This window comes from Geotrypetes seraphini, chromosome 9 (assembly GCF_902459505.1).
Source record: "Geotrypetes seraphini chromosome 9, aGeoSer1.1, whole genome shotgun sequence".
Lineage (NCBI taxonomy): Eukaryota > Metazoa > Chordata > Amphibia > Gymnophiona > Dermophiidae > Geotrypetes > Geotrypetes seraphini.
In genome coordinates, this window is record NC_047092.1 from 118,218,679 (window position 1) to 118,242,311 (window position 23,633).

Genomic DNA, 23,633 nt, shown 5'->3' on the forward strand with positions numbered 1-23,633 from the left:
TATCTCCTTTAGCATCTGCCCTCACCAGCGCCTCTCCGCGAAGCCTCGGTAGAAGGGGGAAAGGGTGTGGCGCGGGGTCTCTGCAACCCGGTAGAGCATTTAGCAGCGGCAGGAGGCCCCTGTTCCAGCAGGCAGTCCCCACAGGTAACAGCTCCTCATTCATTGCCTCTCTCTGTCCCTCCCATATCCTCTCTGCTAGGATCAGGCTCCTCTGGCTACGGGTTTACTAGTTTTAAAGTGATCCTGCACCCTGTAGGGGGGGGACAATTGCATTTCGGGCTGAGCTGCACCCATGCCTTCTTTGAGCTGTTCATATCACTGTCTGTGCCTTTGCTTTTATTTTCGGGGTACTGGGCAGTTTCACCCTGAGCGCAGTGGCGGCCACCGCAGCCGGCAATCGGGGCAATGAATATGCGGCTCAGGAGACCGGGAAGGCGTTAGCATCTGCCCTCCGCCGACAGCCACCTCCACCGACATCCGCCTCAAGCCGCCGCGGCCTACAGGCACCGACAGCCTCTGCGCCCTACCCCACTCCCTCCTCGCCATCGTGTGCTACTCCCCCCCGGGGAAGCTTCGTGCGTTTCCCTGTTTTTTTTTCCCTGTTTTTTATTAGGATTTTATATACCGCCTATCAAGGTTATCTAGTGCAGAAGAAGTGAGCTACCTATATGATGGCATTTGGTATGTGGTGTAGCACAACTGAGTCAGTGACTAGCCTGTGGCATAGTTAAGATGAATTACATCTATGGTGGTTTATCTATATGATAATGTATAATGTGCAGTATATTACAGATGAGGTACATTACCTGTAGAATAATACGGTTTAGATTAATCTTGTCCTGGGCAAGTCCTTCGTTGAGGGCCCCCATCTTTGCTAAGGAGTCTCTCAGAGCAGCATCCTCTGTCTTCATCTTGCTAATGGAAAGCTCTTGCTCAGCTTTTCCAGTCTCAGCCTGGGACAGAGAAAGAAGACTATATAGTATGAACTCTTGGAGAGAAAATATCCCTGTATTTCCCAGGAATGGTTACTTTTTTCCCACAACTTTAATATTCTGGTCTTTAGTCTTCCATCTAACATGTAATTAAACATGAAGTAGCATAACAATCTGCTTCTTTTTTTATTATTATTTTTTATTAACTTTATTAGCAATTGCAAAAGGCACACACAGCCAGTAAGAAGAAAGCGCAGAAAAATACAACAGCCAGAGAAAACAACAAGTGCAAACCAGAACAGCATCATGTAATTCATAGCAAAGAAATCCTGTATCGCAGTACCGTGAAGCTCTATGCAGTTTACATAAGCAAAGTAGTTACAATAGGATGAAATATCTTAATTACCGAAATACTTACTCCCTCCTTTACTAAGGCGTAGCATGGGTTTTAGCGCCAGCAGCGGTAGTAACTGCTCCGATGCTCATAGGAATTCAATGAGCATCAAATCAGTTACCTCCGCTGCCACCACTAAATCCCTTGCTACGCATTAGTAAAAGAGGGGGGTTAGTGAACAAATATGTTTTCAAGTGTCTCCTAAATACTTGATAGGTGCTAGAAATAGTGATTTAGAAATTTAGGTCTTTATCCCAAGATGCTGCCTGATAGGACATGAGGCGATGATGGTATCTTTTGAACTTACACCCTCTGACAGATGGAAAGATAAATGTTTACTATTGATGAATGAAAACAAGTTCAAGAGATAATTTAGTGAAAGCCCGAACAAGGTTTTATAACAAATAAAGCCAAATTTGAACTGTACTTGGGCCTCTATCGGCAACCAATGCAATTCACAAAAAAAGGGCGTAATATGATCGAACTTTTTCAATTTAAAAATAAGTTGAATCGCTGAGTTCTGAATAATACATAATCTATGGAATTTTTCTGTCCACCCACCAAATAAACAATACTGCATTAGTCCAATTGACTCAGAACCAGGGACTGTACCAACAGTCTGAATGCTGAGGAGTCAAAGTATGATCTGATAGTACAAAGTACTGAACTAGACTTAAGCAACGCCTTTGACTTAGTCGATCACACCATCCTAATTGACTGCTTGGAGACTATTGGTCTCTCAGGCAAAGTACTAAAATGGTTCCGAGGCTTCTTGACTAAACGAACGTACCGAGTCTATAGCAACAATATCCAATCCTCCAGCTGGGTTAACCCATGCGGTGTCCCACAGGGTTCCCCCCTATCCCCCACTCTGTTCAACATTTACCTCGCCCCACTGGCTAATCTATTGCAAAAAGCAAAAATCAAATTCTATATCTACGCCGACGATATCATCATACTCCTGCCTCTAACAAGCCTGAACCCAGAGACGAAGGTTCATCTAGCACTAATTCTAAAACAAATCGAAACATGGATGACAGAGTTCAAACTGAAGCTCAACCCCGAAAAAACCAAATTCTTCCTGGCTAGCCCAAATGACAAAATCAAAGATACTACAATAACCCTCAATGGACAGAACTTCCCTATTGTCGATACCATAAAAATCCTAGGAGTGACACTGGACCGCTATCTCACCCTAGATACGCATTCAGAGCTTTTAATCAGAAAGGGCTTCTTGACACTATGGAAACTTAGAACCATCAGAAAATACTTCTACTCAACATCATTCCGCTTACTGGTGCAATCCTCCATCCTAAACCTACTTGACTATTGCAATATTATTTATCTAGGGTCGCTCAAGAAAACCATTCAAAAACTCTGAATCATACAAAACTCAGCTGTGCGACTGATTTTCGGCCTAAAGAAATGGGACCCCTACTACCAAAAACTCCACTGGTTGCCCCTGGAAGCAAGAGTATTGTTCAAATTTGCTTCTCTCTGTTTCAAATCCACTCTCGGTTTGGCCCCTCTGTACCTGGTCTCCCACTTCAAACTAGACTGCTCCACCAGGCCTACATGCAGAATACGCATGTTCAGCCACCCTACAATAAAAATCTGCCGATACAAAAGATTCCTTGACAGAACGCTGGCCTTCCAAGCAAGCCTACAGAATGACTGGCTAAGCAGCACCATCATGCACTCCTCATCCTACCTCAACTTCAGAAAACTAATCAAAACCAACCTGTTCAACCGATTCTTGACCAGGAATGCCTAAAGTCTTCACTGCTTTCCCACACTGTATGATCTACCCTTCTTTGTAAATCTCCTCGACCTACATCCTTTTGACCAAAATCTCTCAAAGCCTTCACTACTTACCCCACACTGTACGACCTGCTCCCTATTGCCTCACTCTTATTGCAAACCGTCCCTACAATGTTACCTTACTCTATACAAACAGTCATGCACTCAAAGCCTTCTTGTTTCTGTTTTTTTCGCTGTATGTTTCAGCTCTTCTATTTTGCACTGCACTGAATTGTACTCAAAGACTTCATTGTTTTTTTCGCTGTATGTCCAGCTCTTCTTTATTGTAAACAGCCTCAAACTAACTTGGCTTTGGCGGTATATAAACAATAAATTATTATTAAAATTATTATTATGAACATGAGTGCTTGTTGAGGTACTAATTGCTGAGCTCCTAGACTCTGAATATGAAAATATCTATCTATTCAGCTCTTCATGTGATCATGAACGTAGAAGTTAAAGTAGGATGGTACATATTGGTACTCTGCATTGGCATCTTTCTCAATTCCACTTTGACTCTAGAGGAGACCTACTGTGTCCCTAAATAGCAGATTCTGCAGAAGCTATTTCCTAGTTGTCAGGTCCAGCTCCTTTATCTCCTCACTTGTCTTGCAGCAAGGTAATAGAAGAGTGAAAAAACAGCCTGACCATCTCTCAGGCCTGCAGTCAATTCTCCTCCTTTGTTTGTTTCCTGTTTGAAAAGGGGAAGAGAGGAAGGAAGGTAAAAAAGGAGACTGGGAGAAAGGAAGTAAAGGGAGAGAGGAAAGAATGGGGAGGAAAAGGAAGGTGGAAAGGGGAAATGGAGGAGGAAAAAATAGGAAGGTTGAAGGGAAGATAGAAAGGGTTAAAAGGAAGGGATGGAGAAGTGGAAAGATTGTGAAGAAAGAAATAGATAGAAGAAGAGATTCAAGTGGGAGAGAAAAATAGAAGGGCAAAATAGAAAGGGAAAGCAAAGCAGACATGTGAAGTCATTATTTCTCAAAGGCCCTATGACTAGCTTTTGGGAGAGTAGATGGACATATTAGATATATAGAATTTGGCCAAATGGCAGTACAGAGCTTTCAATCTTACATGTTGCTAGCACTGTATGCCATTCATCTTTTCTTTGCATAATCCTAATCATGAGCATTTTGTGTGATTTTATAATATATATATTACTGTATTATATATGGTTATGTTATAAATATATTGTATAGTGAAAGTAAGTGAGTTACTATGCAACATAGTAAGTCATCTTAATTGTAGCTAGAAAGATGTGATATAAAACCCATAAAGATGGGGAGATTGAAGATTGAGCACTTCTAGAACACTGAGATCTCAGGATCAACATTTATTGGCCATTCCCTCATTGAGAGTCATTAATACGAGACGTCTTACTATTTTTTCAGTGACTGCCCCCCAGTCTTGGAATGATCTCCCTCTCTATATAAGAGAAGAAAAGAACTTAGACAAATTCAAGACTAAGCTCAAAAGTTTCCTTTTTAACGATGCTTTTAGTGAATAAATGATTCTACTATCCCTTTTTATTTTATATTTCCTTCTCCTTATGTTCGTCTTCCCTCCTAATGTTGTTATCCTTATATCTTGAACTTAATATAGATTGTAACCTTTAAAGAACTTTTCTATTGTTTCTATATTGTTTGTTTTTGAAATATTGAAATATTATTTGTCTATGTAATAATTTACCTATGTTTTTATATATTTGTACTATGTTGTATATCGCCTAGAATATAGATTAGGCGATTAATCAAATTGTATAATAAACTTGGAAACTTGGAAAAATGAAGTAGGACAAGGGATATAGAGGAAGAGAACAGTAAATGAAGAAAATAGAGAGGAATACTGTAGAGGGAGAGGAAGTTGCATACCTGTAGCAGATGTGCTCTACGGATAACAGGGCAGAAATCTTCATACAATTTGATTACAATACTTTGGACACTTGTAACCTACACTAGCCTCAGGATTTCAGCTTACAAATGAAATAAACTGGGCAGTCCCAGGATCCTAACGAAAGGCTCTTCTCTGATGCCATTTAGCATTTAACAAACTTTTGAAACAATAATGTTTTTAACATTTTCTGTTATATTTTATAATTAATCGTTCTAAGGTCATAGGCATTGAGTTTCACATCTTGTTGATTTGAAATTGGAACAATAATGAAAACAAAATCTTGTATATTATTTACTAGGATTTAGGTAATGAAAATTTAAAAAAAAAAAATCTAGAAGTGTCATAATTCTTTAGTGGTAAATTAATTAGATTTGACATATAGTTAGGAATTCAACCATGAAGAATAAGAAAAACTAAAGAGTATAATTTTAAAATAGTGAGAAACTCAATTGGGTGCCAATAAAGAAGTTTTGTCAAACTTTAAGGCCCTACATATCAAACCTGCAATCACTTCAATCAAAACAATCTCCTCAAAAAAACCAAAATACTGTACAGACATTAACCCTAACGGAGTTGAATTTTTAGGTCTGATTCCAAAAGATGCAGAAGGTTTTCAAGTAGTTTTTGTGTGTGACAGGAAGAGGGATCTATGGTCTTTTTCCATTATATCAAACAGCAAACTTTTTTCACTTGAAACTATATGGTCTACTAATGGAGGCTTTTCTAAAAGCCAAAAAGACCTGAGAAATGTTATCAGACAGATTCAGGAAAGGAATGGTTACCTTCCTGGCTATGACTGATAGGGACAGGGGTATCCTGTGCCTGATGATGCTAGGCCAATGGGCAGTATATGATTCTAGTAATGGTCTTTCCTATTACTAATCTCAGATACTTCTTGTGAGTTGGATGTATTTCTGTGTTGGCCTATCAAAAGGGAAAGAAGCAGGAGGCACTTTATAGACTAACCAATTTATCGAGGAAGAGGAAAAAGGTTGCTTTGATCCCTTTCAGTCAGGTCTTTATAAATTGCTTAAAATTGAAATGGCCTAAGTGGCTTTGATTGATGCTACTCGTTTAAGTTTCAATCATGGGACAGACTTTTGAGGATCCAAGTGTGGACTTCAATAGGTTGATCTTGCTTTCGAGATCACGATTATATATTTAAGAAATCTATTGTAAACCAAACTTGAAACCATATCTTTGGAAAAGGTTGAACATTGTACATACAGGAGCATTGGTTGGAGAGAAAGTTTGCTTTAAGTAGAGAATAGATTCTTCAGAACTGCTTGCCCAAACCAAATTTCTCTTCTGGGCTTGTGTTCTAAGTAGTAGTGAAAGGTAAACAGGCAGGTTGAAGACCAAGTAGCTGCTTTGCAGATTTCTTCAATAGATGCAGAGCGAAAATGAGTTACCGAAGCAGCCATAGCCCATACATTGTGGGCTGTCACATGGCCCTGTAGTGTCAACTCAGTCTGAGTATACACAAAGGAGATACAGTCCACTAGCCAAGTAGCGATTTTTGTTCTTTTGGAAACAGCAACTCCTAGCCTATTAGGATCAAAGGTGACAAAGTACTGGGAGAACCATCTATGTGACTCAGTCTGATTCAGGTAGTATACCAGACAGTGGTGCAGTGAGAGAGACTGGCGCCAGAGCCAGTGGCGCCCAGCAATCCTGCACCTTACACCCCCTACTCTTCCCCGCTGCTTGAGTGCCCCCCTCCGCATACCTTTCAAAGTGTTTGCTGGCGCAAGCAGCATTTCCACCTGCTGCTCGCGACAGCCTCGACTCCCTTCTGATGTCATGTCCTGGTCCTGTAACCAGGAAGTGACATCAAAAGGGATCTGAGGCCAGCATGAACAGCAAGTGGAAGATGCTGCTTGAGGTGGTGAACATTTAAAGAGGTATGCAGTAATTCTGCCTGATTCAGCCTATTAAATTGATTTTTGATTCAATTTGATTTTCCTGCCCAATTGGATGTTTTTTTCAAACATCCTGGTGGGTTTATTTTATAGCCTCTTCACCCCATTTGCCCTCTCCTATCCACACTGGCGCTGTGGTACAAACAAAAAAAGACTTTTCCTCTTTCTGTTAAATCCTAGCTTACGTTCATGGTCTAACACCAGCTCTGGCAGGATACACATTTCAAATCTGACATATTGTAATCACAAAACAGAAAATAAAATTATTTTTTCTACCTTTTGTTATCTGGTCATTATACAAGTCATGTTGGTCCCAGGCTCTGGTTGTCTTCTGATAACTCGCTTGCTAGGGTCTCCTGCCCATTTGTCGTTGCCTTCTTTCTCCATGCTAACCATCCATCTTCCATCTCTGTCCTCCCCTTCCGTTTCCCTTCTCTCCCCCGGAGGTCTGACATCTTTCCTTTTTTTCCATCTCCATCCCCGCAGCTGCAGCAATGGACCCCACCATTCCCAGATCCACCATCTCTCCTTTTCTCAACTACCCTTTCATCCATCTCTCCCTTCTTTCCCACCACCCCAGGTCCACTAGCTATAATAATATTAATAATAACAGTTTATTTATATACCACAAAAATGTGAAGTTCTATGTGGTTTACACAATTTAAAATACATTTGAAATACAATAAAAGCAGAAAGAAATTAAAAAAAAGAACCAATAGCTAAAACCCCTAAAATCTGATAATTACATAATATAAAATTTTTATAAATTAACTACCTAAGTACTTCAGAAATAAATTTATTTTCAGATGTTTTCTAAGTTCACCATAAATTTCAGTAAAAATGAGCAATAGATATTTGCCCCATGCTGCTGCTTGATATAAAAGAAGATGCTGATGATATTTTTAATGTTTGCATCCTTTAACAGGCAGAAAAGCAAAAATCAAATATGAGCTACCTCTTCCTTTCTCTAGACAACTACCCTCCTATCCAGTATCTCTATCCCCCCTCCCCCTCCACACTAGCCCTTGAGTCCAACTTCTCTCCCTTTATGTTCCTTCCCTCCTAAATCCCATTGTTCACTTTTCAATATCTATATGGCACCAATGGGAAATATGTTATCCAATTTAAAACTAAAATCATATATATATATATATATATATATATATATATATATATATATATATATACACGGATGACATTACAATTATTATCCCCATAACTTCACTGACTCAAGAGACTGAACAATTCAACTTATTCTCCTCTGTTTTAAGACCCATTATTTCTCCCCCCTCCCCCAGTCTGGTATATGCAAGTCTCTTTAACCCCCCCTTCTCTCCCTCCCTCCATGTACTTTTACACCATGGCCCCCTCCCCCAAAGGCCTGTCCCCCACCTCCAAAGGCCTACCCCTCCTGAAGGCCTGCATGTTCCCCCCTTCTTTGTAGCGTCCTCCGGCTTCCCCCCTGGCCTCCCGATCTTACCTTAAAGATAACCTAGTAGCACAGTGACCAATCCAGGTCCCTAGTACCTGGCCAAAATCCAAAGAGTAGCAACATTCCATGCTACTGATCCAGGGCAAGCAGAAGTTCAAATTGCAACACTTGGAACTCAGGCAGCAGCAGAAGAAACAGCCTATGGCACTCTATTCTTTCTAATAATAATAATAACTTTATTTTTATATACCGCAATACCACAAGCAGTTCAGAGCGGTTTACAGAGGAAGAGACTGTATACAGACACCAATATTAGAAAAAACTTTCAAAATTACATTAACATGGTAAGATTAATCAATTTTTCCTGGAAGTGTTTTAGAAGTACATCATGGTAGAAATGGAGTCAGAGAAATTTGTCAAAGATAAGTTTTGATTGACTTCCCAAAAGTTTGGTAAGAAAGAGCATTTGAGATAAAGTTGGTTAAACATTTATTCCATTTGCCTGCTTGGAATGATAATATTCTATTGAGGAATCTTTTGTAGATACAGCCCTTCAAGGATGGGAAAGCGAACAAGTAGGCACTACGTGTACAAGTTGTGCCTGGAAAGTCTAAATGATGAGATAGATAGATTGAGGATGAACCTGTTATGGTTTTGAAGCAAAGGCAAGCAAACTTAAAAATAACCCTTGCTTCCATTGGCAGCCAGTGTAGTTTTTTGTAATATGGGATTACATGATCTGATTTCTTGAGACCGTAGATGAGATAGACTGTAGCATTCTGAATGATTCTCAGTCGTTTGATGGTTTTCTTAAAAGATCCCAAGTATATAATATTGCAATAGTCTAAGATACTTAAGATCAAAGATTGAACAAGCAGTCAAAAAGAGAAGTCAAACTAGTGTTTAATGGTATGAAGTTTCCATAAAGTGAAAAAACATTTTTTAATCTGAGAGTTAGTGTAATCTTTGAAAGTCAAGCTTCGGTCCAAGATGACACCCAGGATTTTGATGGTAGAATTAATTGGGTGGTCTAACCCATTTAATCTCAAAAAGGTATTCGTGATCTTGTTATTAGGACTTGCCAAAAATAACTTAGTTTTATCCAAATTCAGTTTTAATTTAAATTGTGTAGTCCATTGTTCTACCTTAGTAAGGACAGATGAGATGAATTGTTCTGTCTCTTGAGTCAGTGAAGTTATGGGGATAATAATTGTAATGTCATCTGTGTATATATATATGATTTTAGTTTTAAATTGGATAACATATTTCCCATTGGTGCCATATAGATATTGAAAAGTGAAGGGGAGAGTGGGGAGCCCTGTGGAACTCCGCAGGGATTACACCAAGCCTGAGAGAAAGTTCCTTCGCTGTAAACCTGGTAAATACGTTTTTTAAAGAAACCCGTAAACCAATTTTGTACCTTAATGGAAATGCCAGTGGAATCAAGGCATCTGAGCAACATGTCATGATCAACAAGGTCAAAGGCACTGCTCAGGTCGAACTGCAGTACCAGTGCGCTTTTTCCCAAGGAAAACAGATGGAAAAGATGATCAGTCATGGAAGCTAAAATTGTTTCGGTACTATGATTTGTACGAAAACCAGACTGAGAGTCATGTAGGATGTTGAACTGTTCAACATATACATCTCATCCTTAGGCCATCTACTACAAAAATTAAACCTAACCCATTATATATACGCAGATGACATATCCATCCTAATCCCCTTAAATGACATAACAACAGAAATTATAGATAACCTCTCTCACATAATGATCGAAATCAAAAAATGGACAACCGACTTCAAACTGAAACTAAACACAGAAAAGTCAAAAGTCTTCTTAGCAAGTCCCAATGACAAAATTACCAAATCATCGTTAAAACTAAATGGCCACGAATACCCTATCTCCAAAACCATAAAAATACTGGGTATTACATTAGACACATATCTGACCATGACTGACCACACAAACTTAAAGGTGAAGAATTGCTTCTGTACGCTGTGGAAACTAAGGACCCTTAAAAAATACTTCGACACAACATCCTTTAAACCACTGTTTTTCAACCTTTTTACACCTATGGACCGGCAGAAAAGCACAGTTACTTACCGTAACAGGTGTTATCCAGGGACAGCAGGCATATATTCTCACATGTGGATGTGGGTGACGTCATCTACGGAGCCCTGCGCGGACAGCTTTTCAAGCAAACTTGATTGAAGTTTCAAGTTTGCACACTGCACCACGCATGTGCTAGCCTTCCTGCCCACTAGAGGGCGCATCCCCACCTCGTGGTCCTCAGTTCCATATCAAGCAAAGAAGCCATCCCCGGGGAGGTGGGCGGGTTGTGAGAATATATGCCTGCTGTCCCTAGATAACACCTGTTACGGTAAGTAACTGTGCTTTATCCCAGGACAAGCAGGCATGATATTCTCACATGTGGGTGACCTCCAAGCCAACCAAAAAAGGGCAGGTGGGAGGATGGCAATTTAGGAAAACAGATTACGTAACACCGACTGGCCAAACCGGCCGTCGCTTCTGGACAAAGTGTCCAGACAGTAGTGGGAGGTGAACGTATGAACCGAAGACCAAGTGGCAGCTTTACATATGTCCTCCACAGGAGTAGACCGGAGGAAAGCAACAGAAGCTGCCATCGCCCTGACCTTATGCCCCGTGACTCGACCATGGAGCGTGAGACCAGCCTGAGCGTAGCAAAAGGAAATACAAGCAGCCAACCAGTTGGACAAGGTGCGCTTGGAAACAGGATGTCCCAACCGATTAGGATCGAAGGACAAAAACAATTGAGGAACCTTCTGATGAGACTTGGTACGTTGGAGATAAAAGGCCAACCCCCTCTTACAGTCAAGCGTGTGAAGCGCCGCCTCACCTGGATGAGAGTGGGGCTTCAGGAAGAACACCGGAAGGACAATAGACTGATTGAGGTGGAAATCAGACACAACTTTAGGTAGAAATTTAGGATGGGTGCGAAGAACCACCTTGTCATGATGAAACACCGTAAAAGGTGGATCCGCAACCAAAGCCTGCAGCTCGCTAATCCGACGAGCGGATGTGAGCGCAATCAAAAAGACCACTTTCCAAGTGAGAAACTTAAGATGAGATTTGTCGATAGGCTCAAAGGGAGGCTTCATCAGTTGAGCTAAGACCACATTAAGATCCCAAACTACAGGAGGAGGTTTCAGAGGAGGATGGACATTCACAAGACCCCTCATGAAACGAGTTACGAGAGGATGAAGAGAGAGAGAACGACCCTCGAGATGCCGATGGAACGCCGCAATGGCACTGAGATGCACCCGAATGGAAGTCGTCTTCAGTCCAGACTTAGACAGATGCAATAAATAGTCCAGCACCGAAGACACGGGAACCGAACTCGGGTCCAGATGATTCGAGGAACACCAGGATGAAAATCTGGTCCACTTCTGGGCATAACAAAGCCGAGTCGAGACCTTGCGCGAGGCCTCCAAAATCTCCTTCACCGCCTGAGAAACAGGAATCGAAGTCAGGGGGAGAGGAACCAAGCGGTCAGATGTAAAGACTGAAGATTGGGATGTAACAGCGAACACCGACTCTGAGATAGCAGAGAGGGAAAGACAAGCAGAAGCAGAGGTTCCCTGACACTGAGCTGAAGAAGCAGGGAGAACCAGTGCTGTCTGGGCCAACGAGGCGCAATGAGAATCATAATGGCCCTGGTCGATTTGAGATGTACCAGCGTTCTCAAGATCAGAGGAAAAGGAGGGAACGCATAAAGGAACCTCCCCCCCCAGTCGAGCAGAAAGGCATCTGCCTCGAGACGGTCCCGGGAGTACATCCGAGAACAGTAGAGGGGTAGTTTGCGAGTCTCCGGGGAGGCAAACAGATCCACCTGGGGAGTCTCCCAGCGGTCGAAGACCTCGCGTAGAACCCGAGAGTTCAGTGACCACTCGTGCGGCTGGAGAAGACGACTGAGTTTGTCTGCCAGACAGTTCTGCTCTCCCTGAATGTAAACCGCACGCAGGAATATGTTCTGGGAGACCGCCCATTCCCAAAGGCGCAGAGCCTCCTGGCACAGAGGCCAAGAGCCCGTTCCCCCTTGTTTGTTGACATAGTACATCGCCACCTGGTTGTCGGTCCGCACGAGCACCACTTGATCGTGCAGCAGGTGGACGAAAGCTCGCGCAGCCAGAAAGATGGCACGAAGCTCCAACACATTGATGTGACAAAGACGGTCCTCGGCCGACCACAGACCCTGCGTCCGCAGACCGTCGAGATGTGCTCCCCACGCGTACTCCGAGGAGTCCGTGGTCAGGACCTTGCGACACGGAGGAACGAGAAACAGCAAACCTCCTGAAAGACTGGAAGAGTTGGTCCACCAACGGAGCGAGCGTCGCAAAGAAGGAGTCACTGTTATCTGGCAAGAGACTGGGTCGCGATCCTGCCGCCATTGAGAGGCCAGAGTCCACTGAGGAAGCCTCAGATGCAAGCGGGCGAAGGGAGTGACGTGGACAGTCGATGCCATGTGGCCCAGAAGGACCATCATACGAAGAGCCGACACCCCGGCTTGCTGCAAAACTTGGCGACCCAACCAACACAAGGCCTCCCTCCGAGGAGGGGGGAGGAAAGCGCGGAGGCGAACCGTGTCCAGCATGGCTCCGATAAACTGGAGGGACTGAGCCGGGCACAACTGAGACTTGGGAAAGTTCACTTCGAACCCTAGGCGTTGAAGTAGAATGATAGTCTGTTGGGTCGCTAAGATAACTCCCTCCCTGGTCGGGGCCTTGATCAGCCAATCGTCCAGGTAGGGAAAGACCTGAAACCCCCGAGAGCGCAGGGCGGCCGCGACCACCACCATACACTTCGTGAATACCCGAGGGGACGACGCCAGACCAAAGGGAAGGACCCGATACTGAAGGTGCAGATCTCCCACTTGGAACCGCAAGAATTTGCGGAAAGCGGGATGCACCGGAACATGGGTATATACTTCCTTCAAGTCCAGGGAGCACATCCAATCCCCTTCCTCCAACAGGGGGTACAAAACCGGAAGCGATAACATACGGAACTTCTCCCGGAACTTGTTGAGCTTCCTGAGATCCAAAATGGGGCGCAAATCCCCGGTCTTTTTTGGGACCAAAAAGTAACGGGAGTAAAACCCCCGACCCCCTGGTCTGGAGGAACCCGCTCCACTGCCCGTAGGCTCAACAAGGCCCTGGCCTCGACCAGGAGAAGGGCTAAATGGCTCCGGTTGGACGGGCAAGCGCTGGGCGGCCTGTCCGGAGGCTGTGATAAGAAGTTTAGTGAATAGCTCTCGGAGATGGTCCGGAGCACCCATGCGTCGGATGTAATCTCGGTCCAAGCCCCGGAGAAGGACCTGAGTCTACCCCCGATGGGGAGAGGGTCCTGCGATATCGCGGAGGGGGCCCGCCCCCAACCGCAGATCCCGTCAAAAAGACGGCGCGGGCTTGGACGCCCCCTGCTCAGGGGGTTTAGACTGACCTCCCCTACCCTGTTGGGGTGGACGTCGGGGCGGAGGTCTCGAGAAGGCCGGCGTAGATTTTTGCGGATATCTTCGCGGGGCCTGCCGAAAAGGTTTTGGCGGCGGGGCCTTAGGCTTGGGGCGGACCAGAGAGGCCAGAGAACGCTCCTGCTCTGACAGACGTTTTGTCGCCGCCTCCAGGGAGTCGTCGAACAGCTCCGACCCCACGCAGGGCAAGTTCGCCAAACGCTCCTGCAGGTTGGGGTCCATCTCGAGGGTACGGAGCCACGCCAGCCGGCGCATAGCCACCGCACAGGCCGATACCCTCGAGGCGAGCTCAAAGGCGTCGTACACAGCGTGGAATAGGTACAAACGCAATTGCGATAGATGCGACATGAAAGTGGCGAACTTCTCCCTATGGGAATCAGGTATGACTTCCCGAAAAGACGGGAGGTCCTTCACCATGGTACGCAAGAAGGACGAATAGGAAAATGCATAATTTAAGACCCTGGTCGCCATCTGAGAATTAGCGTAGAGGCGACGGCCAAATTTGTCAAGGGTCCGTCCTTCCCTCCCCGGCAGGACCGCTGCAGACACCCTGTAAGGTTGAGATTTCTTAAGCGCCGACTCCACTAGGAGGGATTGGTGGGAGAGTTGCGCCTTCTCGAACCCCTTAGGAGGGAGGGTCCGGTACTTCGACTCCATCTTGGAAGGCACGACCGCGACTGTAAGAGGGGTCTCCAAATTTCTCAGTAAGGTCTGATGAAGCACCTTATTCAGCGGAAGGCGAGGGGATTCCCGAGGGGGAGCGGGAAGGTCCTGCTCTTCCAAAAACTCCTTGGTATAGTGGGAACCGGCCAACAAGTCCACTCCCAAGGCCCCCGCCATATCCTGCACAAACCGATAGAAAGATGAAGTTCTGGCAGGCGGTGAAGGAGACCGCGATTTCCCCCCCGAGCCGAAAGGGGAGGCCTCGCGGGAATACCTCGGCTCTCTATCGGACCCCGATCCCCATGAGGCCCGCTCCCGGGACCTCGAGGGGGTCGGGGACCAATCACGTCTGAGAGAAGCCTCGGGGGAACCCCCTGGGGTACGAGGAATCGAGGCCCGTCCCTTCCGCCTCGGCGAGGAGGCACGGGAACCTTCCCCGACCGGGGAGCGGAAAAGGCTGGGATTATCCAGTCGGAGCTCCGAGACCTGTAAGGTCTCGCCCCCGAGCGGCGACGAACGACCGCGCCCCCGAGGCGAGGCGCGAGATCGCTTTGCCTTCCTCGGACGGCGCCTCGTCCGAGGCCTGCCCGAAGGCGAGGACCTCGAAGAAGAAGAGGACGAGAGTCTCCGCACCCGGCGCATCTTATCACGGGGCCGCACGCTACGCTCAGGCAGTCCCACCGATGCCGGATCCGAGGGCAAGGCCGAGGGCGAGGCAGTGCGAACCTCGGGGACCGAAGCGCCCGAGGCCGAGGTCGCCAACTGCGGGGCAGCCGAGACCGAAGCAGTCGAGGTCGAAGCCTGCTGTAGGTGCTCAATGGCCCCGGACAACTCCGAGGCTATCAAAGCCCGGAGTAAGTCCTGGAAGGCCGGGATCGTCATCCCAGGTGGTAACACCTGTCGATGCTCCTCAGAGGGCGACCTCGGTCTTGAGTATTCCCTCGGGGCGATCAATTTTGATACCTTGGGCTGGGCGGAGGCAGACCCTCCCGCCGTCGAGGAGCCCGAGGATGGCTTCTTAGTCGAACCTGGAGTGGAGGAGGGAAGTGGAGACTTACCCGAGGTCAGCTTGGACGAGGCAACCGGCTTCGGCGGGGCCGAAGGTCGAGGCGAAGCCATGGGGCCCGAGGCCGAGGTCGAGGCCGAGGTCAAGGCCGGGGCCGAAGCCGAGGCCGAACTCGAGGCCTTCCCGGTCGGGGACTCAACGGCGAAAAGTTCCGCCATGCGGGCCTTGCGACGTTTTAGAGCCCGCTTCTGGAAAGTGGCACACCTGGCACAAGAGTCTGTCGGGTGATGGGGCCCCAAACACCTCAAACAGCACCGGTGAGGATCAGTAATCGACAAAAGTCGGTCGCACCGACCGCACTTCTTAAATCCCGTCACGGGCCGGGACATGGGCCCAAAGAGTGGCCGAGAACAGGCGAGGTTCCACGGCCGCGGCTACCGGGAGCCCCCGGAGCCACTAAAAAACAAAAAAATATCCCGTTTTTTTTTTTGTTTTTTTTTTTTTAGAAGAACGAACAATCAATTTAGAAAACAACAAAACGCAGCGACCGCTTCGAAAATAGGACACAGCCGCGGCGACAGAAGGCAAAAGCAGAGCACAATTTTCCACAGGGCTTCTGGCTCCGCGGATGAAATTGAACTGAGGACCACGAGGTGGGGATGCGCCCTCTAGTGGGCAGGAAGGCTAGCACATGCGTGGTGCAGTGTGCAAACTTGAAACTTCAATCAAGTTTGCTTGAAAAGCTGTCCGCGCGGGGCTCCGTAGATGACGTCACCCACATCCACATGTGAGAATATCATGCCTGCTTGTCCTGGGATAATAAAATAATTATTCTGTGGACCGGCGGTTGAAGAACACTGGGCTAAGTCGTGGGGCAGACCCTGCACATCTCTACCCAATCTCCACCCTAGACCCCACCCCCATAATAGTACTAATTGTAACACTATTTTTTTTCATTCATTTTTCACAAATACACAATATAATCTTATTAACAACACACAATGGTTAATCACAAAATTAAACTACACAAAGCACACTGACAGCAGATGTAAATTCTCAAAACTGACATAATTCAATCACTAAATTCAAAAATAAAATCATTCCCCCCTATCTTTGTTGTCTCCCTCCCTCCATGCCTTACCTTCTGGCCTGGTCCCGCCTGGCCATTTTATGCCACTCCCCAGTATTATTTTCAGGCCGGCTCCCTCTTCCTCATTGATGCAGTGCACAAAGCTGCGGGCAGCTTCTCCTTGCGCGTCCTGTGCCTCATCTGGAAGCCTTCCCTCTGACGTTGCAACGTCAGAGGGAAGGCTTCCGGTTCAGGTGCAGGATGCCCATTAGGAGCCACTGCCCATGACTTTGTGCACTGAATCAGTCCGGAAGAGGGAGCTGGCTCAAAGATAACGCACCGTGGACCAGCGATTGAAGAACACTGTTTTGGGCCTGATGCACATGCTGGCCCTGTGGACCGGCAGGAAATTTCTGTGGACCGGCACCGGTCCACAGACTGGTGGTTGAAGAACACTGCTTTAAACTACTGGTGCAGGCTCTGATCCTATCAATACTGGAGTACTGCAACATCGTTTATCTAGGTCTCCCGAAAAAAGTACACAAAAATTAAGAGTAATGCAGAACACTGCAGTTCGCTTGATCTTCGGATTGAGGAAAAATGACCATATTAGCCCCTACTACAAAAAATTACACTGGTTGCTAATGGAGGCACAAATACTTTTCAAGTTTGCATGTATCTGCTTCAAACAAATCTGGGGACTAGCGCCTTCATACCTGCAACCACACTTCATACTACACAACCCCACACGACCAACCAGAAACAAAAACATCTTTACTTACTCAAAGATCACAGGCTGCAAATACAAATCCTTTTTAGACAGGACCTTCATGTTCCAAGCAAACAGACAACAACCCTGGCTGGGAAACTACATTAATAGAGCCGGCCAGACCTATGGCACATTCCGAAAATCAATTAAAACCGCCCTATTTAACCAATTCATCTCCTAAACAGATGCCCCTCTCTCACACGGATTTTTTCTCCCTCTGCCAATCTTAGATGAAATCTGCTGCCCTTTACCTACTTCTAATGTAACTTTTCACTTCTTGAACTCTGTAATTCTGGATTTTTTCCATTTGCCAATTTCGATGTATTCTATTGCCCTTTACCTATTTCTTATGTAACTTTTCACTTCTTGCATTCTATAATTTGCTGATTGTCCAGCCTTCTTCAATGTGAACCGCCTAGAAGTCTTTCGACTATGGCGGTATAGAAAAATAAAGTTATTATTATTATTATTAAATATTTCATGAGATCAATGTTAACCAGTCCTTCCATTAGTTTAAGAAAAACTATGTTGGCAATAGGTCTGTCGTTGGCAGTCACGGAGACAGACTTCTTAGAATTTTTAATACTAGGAGTCACAAGGATATGACCAATTTGCCAGTGCACATGCAAAAAGAAACTCAATTAAAGAGTTCAGCCTTGAAGGGGATAGGGGCTGATTTCATAATTGTCGATGGACAGTTATCCAACAGGCAATTGGATTTTACATATTTTGAATACAGCTTAAGGAATTGGTTCCAGTCTGGATTTTCAAAATGATTCCAGATCATATCAACAGCTGAACATTCTTTTCCTAAAGGAATTAAAGTGATTGGTAAAACTAAGCTTGAATCTACAAGAGACAATCTCAAATTATGAATTTTTGTAGCAAAATAGTCAGCTAGAGTCGCAGCCGAAGTTGGAAAATCTGTATTAGAACATTTATGTAAATCAATATCAAACAAAGAGTTGACTATTCTGAAAAGTTCTTTACTATTTAAAGTAGGAGAATTAATTTTTTGAGAGTAATGTTTGCAATGCTTTTCTTTGATCATTCTTTTATATTCTTTAACCTTAAGTCGCCAAATAAGTCTGTCCTCATCTTTCCCTGATTTACACCATATTCTTTCTAATTTACTTAATCTTTGCTTTAAAACCATTAAGTCAGTATCATACCAGCTGTCTGATATGTGTTGTCTTTTCCTACGTTCTTTCAGAGGTGCAATGTCGTTTAAGACCGGTCACTAAAGTTTTTATTCTCTGTTCCTTTCCATATAAATCCAAACTTTTTGCTTGTTTGACTTTCATCACACATTGAATTAAAAATTGTAATATATTGTGAACAATGACTCTGGGTGTTGACTGTTGTTAAGATTACATTTCTTTATGTGCATCATTATGCAATTTTCTACATTAAATTTAATTTGTCAATGTAGAATTCTGTTCCCCCAATCTTGCCAGGTTTCTACAATGCTTCTCATTCTGCTCATGATGTAACAAGTATTCCTGATGACACATGAATTGCTGAACATGTTTCTTTACTGTGCTGTTAAGGCACATAGAATGTTCAAATTGGTGTGTCAGATGTTTAAAAATGAATCAGTCTGCAGAGAGGATCGCCGGTGCTGTAGCGATCTTTGCAGGCTGCCGTCGTCCTCAGCAGCATGCTCCCTCCACTGCAGTCCCGCCCCTCCTCTGATGTCAGGGGCAGGATTGCAGCAGAGGGAACGTGCTGCTGAGGATAACGGCAACCTGCAAGGATCGCTACAGCACCGGCGATCCTCTCTGCAGGCTGCCTAATTATCCTAAGGTAAGAGCGGGAGGCCAGGGGGGAAACCAGAGGACACTGCAGCACTTCCTGATGACCCTCCCCCTCACCCCTTAAAGCAGGAGCGTGAGCGGCTGGCCAACTAGAGGCAGCGCCGCCGCTCCTGCTTTAGGAGACCTGAAGGCACAGGGAGGAGGGTTAGTCACTGAATCGGGAGGCCGATTTAAAAAAAACAACAAATCAACGAATTGATTTGAATCGATTCACCTGAAGTGAATTGGTGAATTGATTTGAATCGGAAATCGGGCAGCAGTAGTATGCAGGGGGGCAGAAAGGAGAAGAGGCACTGGCACCCCCAGTGGACAGTGCCTGGGACAGTCTGTCCTCCAGGTGTGAACGGCTGCTTCTCCAGTATGGGAGTATGTCTTTGGAAAGAAAACAGGCAAAATGATGAATTGGTTCAGGTGGAATTCTGAGACTAATTTAGGGAGGAATTTTGGATACGTTTGAAGGACTGCCCTGTCATGATAGAACCTTGTATAGGGAGGATCCGATACAAGGGCTTGAAATTCAGACATGAGGGCTATGAAGAAAACTACTTTCCAAGTGAATAATTTCAAAGAGCAAGATGTAAGCAGCTTAACCCTTTCAGGACCATAAGGATCGTAGGCCAATTTTTGTGGTTTTGACGACATTTTTATGGTAAAAAGGGCTTGCAGATGCCAAAAAATTGATTTTTTTTGTGAAATATCATTATTTTTTTTTTTTAAATCAAACTTCTGGCTTATGGACCGTGTGGCAAGTGAATCTTCTCGTCAATCTGGCAACGACGCTAATGAATGAATGTCGGAACCAGTTTGTTTACATAAAGGCAGTATCATATGGAATCCGTACATATCAAATTTAGAACTGTAGACTATCCCAATCAAAATTTATAGGATTTTAAAGTTATGGGACAAATATGTCCCTTGGTCCTGAAAGGGTTAAAAGGAGATATCATAAGAGCAGAGAGAACCATATTAAGATACCAAGCCACGGGAGAAGGCTTGATAGGTGATTTTGTGTGGATTAGATCTTTTATGAAATGGGCTACTAAGGGATGTACATAAAGAGGTTTGTTTTCCAGGTGGGAATGGAATGCACTGATAGAACTGAGAATTGGTTTTCAAACCATTGTGTTGATAAAGTCCACTGTGGCATACTGAAGTGAAGGTGTACAATTGGGTCACATGAACTGTCAATGCCATGTAACTGACAAGGCATAACATCTGGTGTGCAGAAGTATGCTTGAGGGTGGAGATTGTTTGACACAGGTGAAAGAGATTGTCGATCTCTGTTTGAGTAGAAAAGCCCAACCCTGAATGGTATTCAAGAGTGCTCCTATGAACACCATAGTTTGAGACAACTGTAGATGTAACTTTTGGTAGTTGATGGCAAATCCTAGAAGCTTGAGGAGACTATCTGTTGAGGTTATGGAATGCTGATCTGCTTGTGATGATGAAGCCTTGATCAACCAATCATCTAAGTTAAACCCCCACGAGTGAAGGGTTGCTGCAACTACCACTAGGCATTTTGTGAAGACTCAAGGAGCAGAGGCTAGTTAGAAGGGTAACACCTTGCACTGGAAGTGTTGGGGACCTATGCAGAAGTGTAGATATTTCCCGTGAACAGGTAGGAAGGATTTATAAGCATAGGCTTCTTTGAGATCTAGAGAGCAAAACCAACCTCCTTTTTCTAGCACGAGTAGAAGAGTTTTCAAAGAGACCAAGCAAAACTTCTCCTCAGCAAAAATTTGTTTAGGGCTCAGAGGTCTAGAATAGGTTGAAAGCCTCTGATCTTTTTTGGTATGAGGAAATACTTTGAGTAGAAGCCCTGGTCCCTTTCCTGCAGAAGAACAGACTCTATTGTGTTTAGCTGAAGAAGGACTGAGAGTCATAAGAACATAAGAACATAAGAACAAAAGCAGTGCCTCCGCCGGGTCAGACCATAGGTCCATCCTGCCCGGCAGTCCGCTCCCGCGGCGGCCCAAACAGGTCACGACCTGTCTGCATCACCAGAAGGGGCTCCCTTGCCACCTTGGTTTCTCATTTAAGTCCTATCTTCCCATCGTAGTCCTAACCCTCCGGTCTTGCATATGCACGACCTGTTGGCTTTCTATACCTGTGTTACATCCCAGCACCTCTCTCAGTATCCCACGATCCCTTTATCCCTCAGGAATCCGTCCAATCCCTGTTTGAATCCCTGTACCGTACTCTTCCTGATCACTTCCTCCGGTAGCGCATTCCAAGTGTCCACGACCCTTTGGGTGAAAAAAAAACTTTCTTGCATTTGTTTTGAACCTATCTCCCTTCAGTTTCTCCGAATGCCCCCTCGTACCTGTTGTCCCCTTCAGTCTGAAGAATCTGTCCCTATCCACCCTCTCTATGCCCCTCATGATCTTGAAGGTCTCTATCATATCTCCCCTGAGCCTCCTTTTTTCCGTGCTGCTGAGGATAACGGCAACCTGCAAGGATCGCTACAGCACCGGCGATCCTCTCTGCAGGCTGCCTAATTATCCTAAGGTAAGAGCGGGAGGCCCAGCCTATCCAATCTCTCGGCATATGGGCAGTGTTCCAGCCCCTTTACCAGTTTCGTTGCTCTCCTTTGGACTCTCTCAAGTACCGCCATGTCCTTCTTGAGGTGCGGCGACCAATACTGAATGCAGTATTCCAGATGTGGACGCACCATCGCTCGATACAATGGCATGATGACTTCCCGCGTCCTGGTTGTTATGCCCCTCTTTATGATGCCCAGCATCCTGTTGGCTTTTTTCGAGGCTGCTGTGCACTGTGCAGATGGCTTCAGTGATGCATCCACCAGCACACCCAAGTCTCTCTCAAGTCTGCTGTCTCCCAACAATGCCCCCCCCAATTTGTAGTTGAACAACGGGTTCTTTTTCCCTATATGCATGACCTTGCATTTTTCCACGTTAAAGCGCATTTGCCATTTGTTTGCCCAGTCTTCCAGCTTGTCCAGGTCCCTTTGCAGGTCCTCACACTCCTCCCTGGACTTAACTCTACCGCACAGTTTGGTATCGTCTGCAAATTTTATAACCTCGCACTTTGCCTCCTTTTCCAGGTCATTGATAAATATGTTGAAGAGTAACGGCCCCAGCACCGATCCCTGTGGCACACCGCTCGTGACTCCCTGCCAGTCAGAATATTGGCCCTTCACTCCGACCCTTTGCAGTCTACCCGACAACCAGTGCTTGATCCATCTGTGCACATCCCCTCCCACCCCGTGGTTCCACAGCTTCCTAAGCAGCCTTTCGTGTGGCACCTTGTCGAAAGCCTTTTGAAAATCGAGGTAAATGATGTCTATAGGTTCCCCATTGTCCACCCGACTGCTTATTCCCTCGAAGAAGTACAGAAGGTTTGTCAGGCACGACCTTCCCTTACAGAATCCATGCTGGCTTGTCCGCAGTAGGCCATTTTTCTCGATGTGCTCGCAAATACTGTCCTTGATCATAGCTTCCACCATCTTCCCTGTAATTGAAGTCAGGCTCACCGGCCTGTAGTTCCCGGGGTCACCCCTCGATCCCTTCTTGAAGATAGGTGTGACATTCGCCAATTTCCAGTCCTTTGGTACCTCTCCAGTTTTCAAGGATAGGTTGCAAACATGCTGGATTGTGCCCGCTATTTCTTGTCTTAGTTCCTTCAGAACCCTTGGGTGGATCCCGTCCGGGCCCGGCGATTTGCCGCATTTTAACCTGTCTATCTGTTTGAGGACATCCTCCTTACTTACCTCTATGTGTTCCAATTTTTCAGCCTGTTACCCGCTCATGAGTTCCTCTGAGTCCGGTATATTAGATGTGTCTTCTCTCGTGAAAACCGACGAGAAGAACGTGTTCAACCTCTCAGCTACCTGTTTATCCTCCTTAATCACTCCCTTCCTATCCCCATCGTCCAACGGCCCCACCTCCTCTCTCGCTGGTCGCTTCCCCTTTACGTAACTGAAGAATGCCTTGAAGTTTTTCGCCTCCCTGGCCAGCCCCTCTTCGTATTTCCCTTTTGCTTTTCTAACCTCTTGGTGGCATTCCTTTTGGCATTTCCTGTGCGCCTGGTGATTTTCCTCCGTTGGGTCCTTTTTCCATCGCCGGAAGGATACTTTTTTGTCATTTATTGCCCTCTTTACTTCTGTTGAGATCCAAACCGGGTCCTTTGACCGCTTGTTCTTGCCGCCTTTTCTGAAACTGGGGACGTACTTTCTTTGTGCTTCCTGCAGGGTGTCCCTGAATAGGGTCCAGGCGCTTCCTACAGTCTCCATCATAAGGATGTTTCTGAGCTTCCTCCCCACCATTTCCCTCATAGCAACATAGTTCCCTTTCCTGAAATTGAGCGCAGTCGTTGCGGTCCTCCTTCCTGTGGGTGTCCCCCTTTCTAATGTGAATCTGATCGCGTTGTGGTCACTGTTGCCTAGTGGTCCTCCCACTTCTACCCCTCTTGC

At 45.5% G+C, this 23,633-nt stretch overlaps 1 protein-coding gene across 5 annotated transcripts in view; it reads right to left on the reverse strand.

Moving 5' to 3' along the window:
* The window catches only part of CROCC2 (ciliary rootlet coiled-coil, rootletin family member 2), a 993,480-nt gene that overhangs the window by 447,051 nt on the left and 522,796 nt on the right, over nt 1-23,633 (reverse strand). For all 5 annotated transcript variants that reach the window (XM_033959482.1, XM_033959484.1, XM_033959480.1 and 2 more), the window contains one exon: nt 807-953. In XM_033959482.1, coding sequence (XP_033815373.1) covers nt 807-953 — 147 coding nt within the window. The remainder of the gene's footprint in view (nt 1-806; nt 954-23,633) is intronic.